We start from the raw sequence: 12,373 nt of genomic DNA, 5'->3' as shown, positions 1-12,373 counted from the left end.
TGCATCCTGTCTGTTTGTTCTAGATGCAAACAAAGATCTTACTGTCTGTCCAAAGTTGGGACCAAATGTAGACAAACATTAAAAAATGATGTTTGGCTAGCATGCTTTAGCTCATGTACTCTGATCTCCTGCCTTTTCCCTTAACCCTCTGTACTTACTGTACTCCCCTTACTGTAATCTAAACTCTACACACATCGCTCAGGAATCAGGGAGTTAAAGGTAAACTCTCGGTCAAAGTCAGGTTTCTTGGAGACGGCTCCTGATGAAGAGATGCAGCGGTTTTATATGTCGTAAAATATTTATTTTTAGTTTCCAAACTAAACGTGGTTATTGTACAATGTTTGTCTTAAAGGTTTAACTGTTTTCATCCTCGGAAACATCTCAGAGACTCACTCAGGCTTTTAAAAAGAACCATGTGGTGTGGTACACTTTACTAGACAACACAATGGAAGTTGATGAAATTAGTACTTGGCAAAACAGTGTGTCTTGAACTGTTTTCAGAAATCTGAAGAATCCTGTATACCACAGCAGTGCCATGATGTGAGTTTAGTTTTAAGGTTGCTTTCAACATTTCTTACATGAAATAAACACTAGGAAATGCTACATGCTAAACAAATTAGCATCCAAACGAAACATTTGATTTCTTATTTAAATCCATCTAGGGTAAGAAGTGAGGATATAGACCATCTTAATCATGACCTTGTTTTAATCCATTTTCCCAACTAACAGTCATGAATACAGTACAGCATGCGTGAATCTTGACAATTGAGCCCCCTAGTGGCCAAGTCAGGTATTACAATTTACAGCTGTGTTGAATTAAACCACAAACATGAAACAATCCAAATCCCTGTCATTCCCTTACAATACAGACAGTGCTGAGTTTACGGTGATAAAACAGACGGTGTTAGTCTGAGTCATGACAATAGAGCCTCACATCTTATTCCATTCATATATCTTCCTCTCACCTGAGTTTATTCCATTGCACCTGTCTTATCTCTTGTCTCGATGGCCCTCAGGCACCAAACACAAAACCATTCTGGAAGCCCGGAGCGGACTGGGTCCCATTAAGGCGTATCCTCGTCTGGGGCCCAAGCCCAGTGGAGAGAGTGGATCTACAGACCCCAACACTCAGGAACGCACCTTCCACTGTGAGATCTGCAATGTGCGGGTCAATTCAGAACTGCAGCTCAAACAGGTGAGAAAAAAAGCCTGGTGAAGTCTAAGAACAGTAGCCCATTCATTCATTCATTCATTCATTCATTCATTTGTAATTATTAACACAGATAATCCATGTCCCTCAAACTAACTCACACATGTGATTTTTATTTGCTCAACTGGCCATAGGCCAGGCCGGATGAGCTTATGTGATCACGTTGTCCCTCTGTCATCCGTCGTTGTCCATCATCATCCAACCACAATTTACAAAAATCGCTACTCCTCCTACAGAATTGAACAGATTTCGATCAAACTCTCATACAATGTTTCCCAGGTGGGTGTGCATAAAAGTTGTCAAGATGGTGGTGCCACCTGTCATATTTATGATTTTATAGGCGTCTGAAATTTTTGGATGGCTCGTCACATTAAACGCTACTCTTTATAAACTGCTGGGATGTTTTCACTGAAACTCACCCAGAAGACTCTAAAGACATATTCCAACAAGAGTTGTTCACTAGGTGGCACCACCTACTATGGCTGAGGTTACAGAGGGGTCATGTGCAATTTCACGAAAATCGCTACTCCTTCTACAGGAGTGATCAGATTTTGATCAAACTCATATGGAATTTTCCCCAGGTTGGGATGTATAAAAGTTGTCAAGATGGTGGTACCACCTGTTATATTTAACATTTTATGGGCGTTTGAAATTTTTGGGTGACTCATCACACCAAACACTACTGTTCATAAATTGTCAGGATTTTTTCATTGAAATTCACCCAGAAGACTCTGAAGACATATTCCAACAAGAACTGTTCACCAAGTGGCACCATCTACCATGGATACGGCTACACAGGGGTCATATGCATTTTCACAAAAATCACTACTCCTCCGACAGGACTGATTGCATTTCAAAATCACACACAACAACAGTGGCTGGTATGAGCTACAGCCTCACTGAGGCTATTTTTCTTGTAGCCCTCTGACACATACTGATAAGTGATTAGATCACCATGCACAAGTAAATCATTTAAGAGTTACTCTACTGACTCCACTGTATGTGTTTGAATCCCCAGCACATATCAAGTCGAAGACACCGGGATGGAGTAGCAGGGAAGCCCAACCCACTCCTGAGCCGACACAAAAAGCACAGGGGTGCAGACCTCACGGTGAGCTCGTACTCAGTTACTGACAGGTTTTAACACCAATGTCAATACAGGACACGTCACTGTTGTGCATTTCGTTCACGCACTCTGCTCTTTTATTCAGAAGCTATTGAACATCTGAATTAACTGAATCAGGTGTGTTCCATTAAGACTAGGAAAGTCCACCTGGCAGTCAAACTGTATTTAGAAAGAACATCCTGAAGACCAAAATGAGCTTTTTTTATTTTTTGTTCTTAAAGTCACCATATAACTACAATCCCAATTCCAAAAAAGTTGGAACACTGTGTAAAACATAAATAAAAACAGAATGTGAAGATTTGAAAATCATGGAAACCCTATATTTAATTGAAAATAATACAAAGACAACATATCAAATGTTGAAACTGAGAAATTTTATTGTTTTTTGAAAAATATGTGCTCATTTTCTGTGATGACCTGGCGACTTGTCCAGGGTGTACCCCGCCTTTCGCCCGTAGTCAGCTGGGATAGGCTCCAGCTTGCCTGTGACCCTGTAGAACAGGATAAAGCGGCTAGAGATAATGAGATGAGATGTGCTCATTTTGAATCTGATGTCAGCAACATGTTTCAAAAAAGTTGGGACAGGAGCAACAGAAGACTGAAAAAGTATAATGCTTAAAAACAAACAAAAAAAAAACTAATTCGGTTACTTGGCAACAGGTGAGTAACATGAGTGGGTATAAAAAGAGCATCCCAGAGAGGCGGAGTCTCTCAGAAGTAAAGATGGGGAGGGGTTCACTGCTCTGTGAAAGACTGCATGGGCAAACAGTGCAACAATTTAAGAATAACGTTCCTCAATGTAAGACTGCAAAGTATTTGGGGATCATATCATCTATGGTACATAATATCATTAAAAGATTCAGAGAATCTGGAGAAATCTCTGCAGGCAAGAGACAAGGCTGAAAACTGACATTGGATGCCTGTGATCTTCAGGCCGTCAGGAGACACTGCATTAAAAGCAGACACGTGTCTGTAGTGGAAATCACTGTATGGGCTCAGGAACACTTCAGAAAACCATCGTCTGTGAAAACACTCCATTACTGCATCCACAAATGCAAGTTAAACCAGATATAAACAACATCCAGAAACATCGCCACCTTCTCTGGGCCCGAGCTCTTTTACGATGGACTGAGGCGAAGTGGAAAACTGTCCCGAGGTCTGACAAATCAAAAGTAGAAATTATTTTTAGAAATCATGGACACCACGTCCTCCAGGCTAAAGAGGAGAGGGACCATCCGGCTTGTTATCAGTGCACAGTTCAAAAGCCAGCATCTGTGATGGTATGAGGGGGCATTAGTGCACATGACATGGGTAGCTTGTACATCTGGGAAGGCATCATTAATGCTGAATGATATATACATGTTTCAGAGCAATATGCTGCCATCCAGACAAAATCTTTTTCAGGGAAGGCCTTCCTTCTTTCAGCAAGACAATCCCAAACCACTTTCTGCACATATTAAAACTGCATGGCTCCGTAGTAAAAGAGTCCAGGTGCTAAACTGGCCTGTCTGCAGTCCAGACCTGTCTCCCAGTTAAAACATTTGGTGCATTACGAAGCGCAAAATACGACAAAGGAGACCCCGAACTGTTGAGCAACTGAAACTGTATATCAGGCAAGAACGGGACAACATTTCTCTTTCAAAACTACAGCACTTGGTCTCCTCAGTTCCCAAACGTTTACAGAGTGTTGTTAAAAGTAGAGGTGATGCAACACAGTGGTAAACACACCCCTGTCCCAACTTTTTTGAAACGTGTTGCTGACATCAAATTCAAAATGAGCATATATTTTTCAAAAAACAATAAAGTTTCAACATTTGATATGTTGTCTTTATACCATTTTCAATGAAATATAGGGTTTCCATGATTTGCAAATCATCACATTCTGTTTTTATTTACAGTTTACACAGCGTCCAAACTTTTTTTGGAATTGGGGTTGTATAATAATTATTTCTTACCACAGGACACATTGTGAGGTTGCAACCCTTTTGTATCTATTTATATACAGAATAAATCCGCTCTAACTTTGGTGCGTTCTGTTAAATTTATTGGTTGGGCTAACAAGCTGTAGCTCTACTCTGACACATTAAAAGGGTAAGCAAAGGTAACATACTGTCAGATTTATTGATGAAGCTTGCTAAGTGCGCGTCAGATTCAGCTATGTCCTTCTTTGTACTTTCCTCAGGATCTCACCAAAGCACTGGGTGCTGGTCTCCTGCCCAGTCCTCTGGCTGTAGCTGCAGCGATGGCAGCTGCCGCCTCGTCTAATCCGCTAGCTCTCCGCGCCGCAGCTCCCGCCCCACACCCTCATCCTCATCTCTTACAAGCCCCGCCCCTTAGCCATGCTATTCTGAGACCGGCCCCAGGGCCAATCCGCACCTCACACGGGCCCATTCTTTTCTCACCCTACTGACAGACCCTCGTCCACTTCAGCCAGCCAGGAGCAGCAACTCCAAAAGCACACTGTGAAGTAATCAAGTAGAAAAATAAATAGTAAGCCACACAGCAATGACTAGAATTAACTCATCCACCAACTGCTCAATTCTAAAAAGGAAAAACAGTTGGAACAAAAGGAAATGGAGGACAACAAAGGGAAAAGATCTGACAAGAGTTTTATTCTTTCTGTCCCTTGCCCTACCCTCCTCTTTTCTTTGGTGTGACTGAGTGAGTGATTGGCAATGAATGGAAAGACAGTATATAGTAATTACTTCAGCTCAGCATTTATCTTTCCCTTCTTGTCACACACACACACACACACACACACACACACACACACACACACACACAGAGACACAGAGAGTGAGACAGAAATAGTCACATAGGAACTGGATGGAAGCAACAAACTGCTGGTGAGTTGTGTAACATATACCCAAACACACACACACACACACACACACACACACACACACACACACACACACACAAAGACTACTACTGCTAACTGTTTCCATATATACTGTGTACCACAGTAGTTTCTCCCGGTCACGTTCAATAAGTCCTCTGCCCTATGCACCTTGGGGGACAAAAGCAAAATAATCCTGTTCTCTCAGTAGGATATCTGCTTCGACTGATCTCCTCTTTAACCAATCCATGTCCGATGAAGTTCTGCCCTCTAAGACACTGCTAGCATCTTTCCAGTGTGGAGACGCTGCTCTGCATAATCTACTTAGATCACCTTGGAAGAACTTCGGTATTCAACAAGTGAGAATACAACCAGAGGGGATGTTGTGTGTGTGTGTGTGTGTGTGTGTGTGTGTGTGTGTGTGTGTGTGTGTGTGTGTGTGTGTGTGTGTGAGAGAGAGAGAGAGACTAGAAGGCAATCTGGTTTCATGGCAGTGTGGGGAAACATACTCACAACACTAAGTGGTACTGCAGTTTGGATTCAGAACGAACACTAACATCAAAACACTTCTTGAGGGAAAAATCCACCACCTTTCATCTTCTCTTCAGAAGTGAGAGAGCTGATGATCTCCTGTTTAACGGAAATCAACCCTCGGTTCCTAAAGGAAGACCAGTAGACATTTATTTATTCTTGTGTAGTGTAGCATAGTCCAAAACTTCCAAGTTGGTTGATATTGGTAGTATCACATCAACGAAAAAAAAAAAATGTTATAGAGCTGGTATAGCTCGAAGTAATGTGATGATGGTTTTAGATGGATGGTGGGGTTCTTAGAGAGAAAGACAATATAACAGGGGTGTCCAAACTGCATCCTTCCTCTGGATTATTGTCAAAATGATCCGATTATGGTTTAACTAAATTGGCTGATTAAACAACTTTTAAAGGTGACATTCTTGCTTTGGCCACTGGGTGTCACTACTGTTTAAAATTGAATCTAAAGATTTTAATCATCTCCTCTCTGCCTTAACATTACTAAGGTTTCAGGTAAACATAGTGTCACCAAAGAAACAAAGTGAATGAAGGTATGCTGGTGAAATAACTACTGAATCTGCAGGAGTGTTGTAGTCGAGTCACTCAACCTTGAGTCCAAGTCCAGTCTCGAGTCCCTAGTGTTCAAGTCCGAGTCAAATCCAAGTCATGAAAGAAAATTTTGAATCGAGTCCAAGTTGAGTCCACTACTGATCTGAGTCAATTCCACTACTGATCCGAGTTGAGTCTGACACAAGCCCCGCCCACTATCAATAGGGCAAATAACATGAGAGAGGGTTAACACTAGCTAGTTCATCGCTCAGCAAGCCCCGCCCACTATCAACAGAGCAATGAACATAGCATGTCACTTCCTTCTCTGGGTGGAGTCTTGCCAAATGACGACTGAAGTTCGAGGTCGTCCCCGTCGTCTCCTCGATAGTTCTTCTACATATGGAACGCATAGCAGTGCATTTTTTTCCACTGCACGAGAAGTCTGTATAAGCAAAGCGGACAATCCTACGGGCGTTCTCTCCAGGCATTTTAGCGCCATTAACGTTAGTTTGTTCCCGAACATGACGTATGAACAGGTGAATGTGCATTCTCTTGGAGGAAATTAGTATAAAAATTAATGTAGATGTAAATATAAATATCTTATGCCAGATTATTATGGCTTGTTACAAAAAATAAAGGAAAAATCCAAGTCCTCGTCTCCAATTTACGAGTCCAAATGCAGTTAATCATCAGTGCTCAAGTCCAAGTCAAGTCACGAGTCCTGGACTCGAGTACTACAAGCCTGCCTGTTTCTAACACTGAATATTTTGGGCTAGGTTCAAGTTTTGTGTGAATTCTGAGAGGTAGGGGGGCTGGAAACTTCGCTGAAACCTGGCAAACCTGATCAATCATATTAGCTCTACTGTGCTCATCTCGCCCACAGGAAACACACCTGCTGTATCGAACACAGCTGATACTGTGATAACCTATCAACTTGATTTAGTTTGAAGCTGTGTCATGATTAATGTTGTCCTGCCCTGCCAAAATCTCTGGTCATGAGCCGCTGCTGTACTGAGTTCAGAGGAGATTGTGTCTTCAACTTCCCAGAAATCAGCTCCTATGAAGGAATAAAATGAGTAAATGAAACTGCTTCATTTTCACATCAAACGGTGCATAAATATTAATCTCCCCCATTAAGATGATCACTTAAATTAAGAGGGAACATCAAAGTGGCAATCCAGCAGGTCTGTAATTGTGTATTATTCTATCCACATTCACTGGATATAAGCAATCACCCACTCTGATTGGCTACTCTACTAGCAGGCTATCAGCTCATATAGAGGATGTGCAGTCACGTGACCCGTCCATGTTTACTCCGCCATATTGGACGGCTTCAGGATTGTTTACCTTGCGCGAGCGTAATGGATCCAGGGAGTAATCCCCAAGAAAATTCGGAAAATACCCCATCTACATCGCGCGATAACTTGTCTAAGTTTGTTCAGCATCTTGAAGGTGACGTGAGGCAGCGTTACGTGGAAAAGTGTTCCAGGTTGGGGATTGCAGATCCGTACAACTTGCCGCAATCCTTGTTCAGGGAAATTCGGAGCTGCGGTGCCGGCGATTTGCCCGATCTGGCCTACCACGACATTTACAATTTTCTTGTTAATCGTGAATCGTGTTACACTGGCAAAGCCCTCAAAGCTTACAAGAGCCTGGAAGCTTATAAATATTTTGTTGCGGGATGGCTATCCCAACTATACCTCTGGAAGGTTCCGAAGAAGAATGTCTACTTGATAACCTCACGGGTAAGTGGCATTAAGACGTTTATCATAACGAGACTATGCAGGACGTTTTATCGTAAGAATGTTCGAAATCTAAACTCAGTTCCAGATAATGACAGGGTTGTAGATATGTATGTTTTTGTCTGAAAAAAAAAAATCACAAATCACTGCTATCTTTATCTGTGCAGAATTATTATTCAATATCAGATATAAATGTATTAGAAGATTACACCTACCTGATATGAAGTGTTCACTACAAATTCGGCTGGTAGAACTGGGGTTCCAGTTTTCTCTTCGCACAGCGGACACCCATTTTGCGCGTCTCTCCTCGTCTGCGGGGAATCTATAAAATGACAGGCCCTCCTTTTGGCCCTGTCTATTGGTACAACCAAATGCTGAACAAGATATAACCATTCTCGAAAGATCTACTCCCACACACTTGATAATTAGAACGGGTTCGTCTAAGTTCTATGCGCGGCCATGCCGTCCAAGATGGCAGATAAACAAATATCATGTGACCTCGTGACGTCACGTGCACGCTCTCTATACCGTGTTAGTTGGTTATGGCTGGGTTCTTGCCCGAACTGATAATCACATCATCAGTTTTTCTCTGGCTAATCAGACACAAGGTACACCACCACTCTTGCCAGAGCAGTTGAGGGTTAGGCGCCTTGCTCAAGGGCACTTGAGCCAGTTCTGCTGGTTCAGGGAATCAAATCAGCAATCTTTTGGTCCTCAAGCTGTTTCTCTAACCATTTGACCATGGCTTCCCCATACCCCATATACCATGTGTAGAGAAAAGCAAAATGGTGGCATGCATCAAGTCAGATATATCACTTTGTTATCAAGTATTTAAAAGAAATCAAAATAGTTAAAAGAATATAGGTTTTGTTTTGTTTTTTTCCCCTGTTATCTTCTGTTCCACACTCCAGCCCAGTTGGTGGCGGTAATGCACCTTTAAGTTGGTTTGCCAACCGCCAAAAAAACCCTAAAGAAGAAGAAAATGGCAGCGCATTTTGCTGAACCAACAGAGGACGAAATAAAAAACTCTACTTGAAAACAAACCTCCAAAAATTACAAAAAAAAGCACAACAAAATATGGAATAAAAGTATTTAATGGTAAGAACATATTTTTTTTTCAAGAATTATTATTATAGCATTTTTTACAAATTGCTACTGTCATTTCGCCGGTTTGTTTAAATTCTAAGCGGAAATGATTTTGTTGGACGTTTTGTACAAAGTTTTATTTATCGAATTTGCAAAAAATGACAATAAAAATGCTCTGTTTCTCCAAATCCAGTGAATGTGGATATAATAAAACAGTTATTCCACTCAGTCTCGTTGTCGTACATGGCTTATAGACAACTCGGTGCTACGCGCCTCATCGGCTATCAGCACATGTACGACTCGATTTCATGGAATAACTGTTAAATATTGTATATGCAATAGTGCATATCATTTTCCCTATCCTGCTCACAAAAAAAAAAATGTTTGGGCACCCCTGCAATATAAGCAAAGGTTTGAACTCACACAGTCTCCTGTGTCCATTCTCTCTCTCTCTCTCTCATATACACAAGTTATGCAACCTCAACAGAAAGGCCAGCAATATGAACCCTGATCTTTCTCTACCATTTCCTCCTAAATCCCAGCTAAAATCAGTTCTGAACTCTATCACCGGTCCTTGTGAGGGGTGGAGGAATGGACAACATTTTTAAGAGGAGAGAAAAGGGCAGGGAAATGGAAAATAAATAAATATATATATATATATATATATATATATATATATATATATATATATATATATATATATATGGAACGAATAATAACTCAACAGGAAGAAGCCACAGGATCACAGCGACATCGCATGGGGATGAGACTGTTCTCCCGTTCTTTGGTCTGAACTTCCTGTCTTGAATCTAAAGCCATGCAATGCATACAATTTCTATTCTTTTACTATGGTTGATTTAATGTTATTGTTTTGTCATTGTGGGTTTTGTGTTTTGTTTCATTTTCATAAAACACTGTTTTGCTGATTACATAATTAGTGATGTGAAGACTGTGGTGGGGGGAAAATACTCCAAAAATATTTTTTTAGATAGAGAACCATGAGATGAAATTCAGTGTGGGCGTGGCCTTGTCACTCTATGCGGGGGAAAAAGATATATTCGTTTAGAAAGCAAGACGAATCATAACATTGGAGGGATTGTTTTTCCAATGTAAGGTACTGATGGACACACCGAAAGCCCTTCCGTTGACGTGACGCGCTAACATGTCTTACTGTTGGATGTTTGCAATGCAATAAGCAATCAAATTATGGGACTTGCTTGAGATGAACGTAAACCAAATGTACAGGGTTCTGTAAACTGATTTGTGTGTGCCTACTGATGGGAATCTGTGTTCGTCCACGGCGATGTTTCCTTTCTCAGTGCAACAGGAAGGGCTGTGATGGACTCTCACTTGCCCTTCACATAAACAAGGGCCTTATGAATCTTTGATCGAGGCACAAGATACAGGCAATCTGAGTGAAAACAATATATAGTCTGCCATACTGTTTGCATAGCATATGTAGCTAAGTTTCAAGATGTCCTCATTGCATTTTGTGCTCGTGGTCCGCAGGTTTAGTTAGTACAGTATCATTATCACGATAATGCCATTACCGAAATGCTAACACACGTTAGCGTCCACCATTGTGCTATGATTAAAGTGACCTCTATTTGGAGATGTATTTTATTTTTCTCATTAGTTAGTGAGGCACTAGCAAGGGTGCTATAGTTCTTGTCAGTGTGTATCTCCTAGCATTGTGTGTCTATCAGACGGAAATCAATCAAGCTGGACTGAGCGACTTGTATCAGACCGCAGCTGGCCGTGGTGTTGTGGTCACTGATCTGCAGTCAGCGCCACTCACACAAGCTTCAGCGATGCCATGTCAGGCTGCAGACTCCAAGGAGGAACAGCGATTCACTTCCCAGCACAATCCATAAGCATGATACGGACACACGTAGCTCCATCTGTAAAGAATACATCCATCCTGTAGTCATCCCCAGAAGGAGCATTGTCAGTGTACATAAATGTTTGGAGTCCTTTGGTAGATTCATCCAATCTTTCAGGGCGGGTGTAATGTTAGTGATGAAGTGTGTTTTAGCCGTAGCCTTATTCCACCCTAAGCCTCTCCAGGTGCAGAGAAAAGGGAAACCCTGAGAAGCTTTTGGTCAAACCTCGTCTTGCCAATAAAGTTATTTTTGAATTTGTCAGCGGGACAAAAGAGTATGTATGGTGAAACGTAGCAATATTCAACCCATACCGGCTACTCTTGTTTATTGCAATAAAGAGATCAACCAATAAACGCATAGCCTATGTGAGTAAAATACTATAGATGTAATTTAAATGAAACACAGAACTTTATGGAAAATATTATTGATATTAAAAGAAACCTGGAGTTACCACAGGGGAAAAAAAAATGTCTATAAATCAATAAAGACTATTAAACCTGATGCAAATGAGTCTGCTTTAATTTATTAAGAGCTCCTCTTAAATGATAAAGTGTACAATTATTATATCGTAGCCATTTTGAGGCGGCACGGTGATGTGGTTACTGCTGTTGCCTCACAGCAAGAAGGTTCTGGGTTCAAGCCCAGTGGCCAACAAGGGGCCTTTCTGTGTAGAGTTTGCATGTTCTCCTCGTGTCTGCGTGGGTTTCCTCTGGGTTTCTCCCACAGTCCGAAGACATGCAGGTTAGGCTCATTGGTGGCTCTAAATTGACCGTGAGTGTGAATGGTTGTTTGTCTCCATGTGTCAGTCCTGCAATGATCTGGCGACTTGTCCAGGGTGTACCCCGCCTCTCGCCCATAGTCAGCTGGGATAGGCTCCAGCTCACCTGCAACCCTGCACAGGATAAGCAGTTACGGATAATGGATGGATGGATGGATGGATGGATGAATGAATGAATATTAAAATTGTCCAAAACTGGCTTCCTATGGTGAGCTGAGGAACTTCCAGTGTTCCTATACTCATTTATTTCACCAAACTCTGTTCATGGTCCCACATGGATACCTTAAAGTGCTGATGACACGTTTTTGACATCTTTGGCGATGTTTTATAACATAAAAAGTAATTCCCGATGATCCATATATTAATTCACGAAGGCGCCTATTTTACAAGTTATGATAAAAAACGCGGCTATTTGGGCAAATTTGACGGGGCTGCAGCACCCAGGAGACGGAGGAGGAGGAGGAGGAGGAGGAGCTACCGTAAAATACCAAATAATAGCCGAGTTCCAATTAACCGCCGAGTTCCCTTTAACGGCCGGGTGTACGCGTGTGTTGTGACAAATAAAGGCCGGTTCCGAATACTCGCCGGGGTCTAAAAAAAAAAAAAGCGTCCGAACGTTCTATCTAGAATCT

The 12,373-nt window shown here is 41.6% G+C and overlaps 1 protein-coding gene across 3 annotated transcripts in view; it reads left to right on the top strand.

Moving 5' to 3' along the window:
- znf385a (zinc finger protein 385A) overlaps positions 1 to 11,464 on the top strand; it is a 215,615-nt gene extending 204,151 nt beyond the window's left edge. For all 3 annotated transcript variants that reach the window (XM_060938484.1, XM_060938486.1, XM_060938485.1), the window contains 3 exons: positions 1,017 to 1,195; positions 2,229 to 2,321; positions 4,519 to 11,464. In XM_060938484.1, the coding sequence (XP_060794467.1) occupies positions 1,017 to 1,195; positions 2,229 to 2,321; positions 4,519 to 4,746 (500 nt within the window). In that variant the 3' untranslated portion in view covers positions 4,747 to 11,464. The remainder of the gene's footprint in view (positions 1 to 1,016; positions 1,196 to 2,228; positions 2,322 to 4,518) is intronic.
- The last annotated feature ends 909 nt before the right edge of the window (positions 11,465 to 12,373 follow it).

This window comes from Neoarius graeffei, chromosome 13 (assembly GCF_027579695.1).
Source record: "Neoarius graeffei isolate fNeoGra1 chromosome 13, fNeoGra1.pri, whole genome shotgun sequence".
NCBI classification, from domain to species: domain Eukaryota; kingdom Metazoa; phylum Chordata; class Actinopteri; order Siluriformes; family Ariidae; genus Neoarius; species Neoarius graeffei.
The sequence above is the reverse complement of the archived record's forward strand: the minus strand, read 5'-3'. Positions and strand labels throughout refer to the sequence as shown.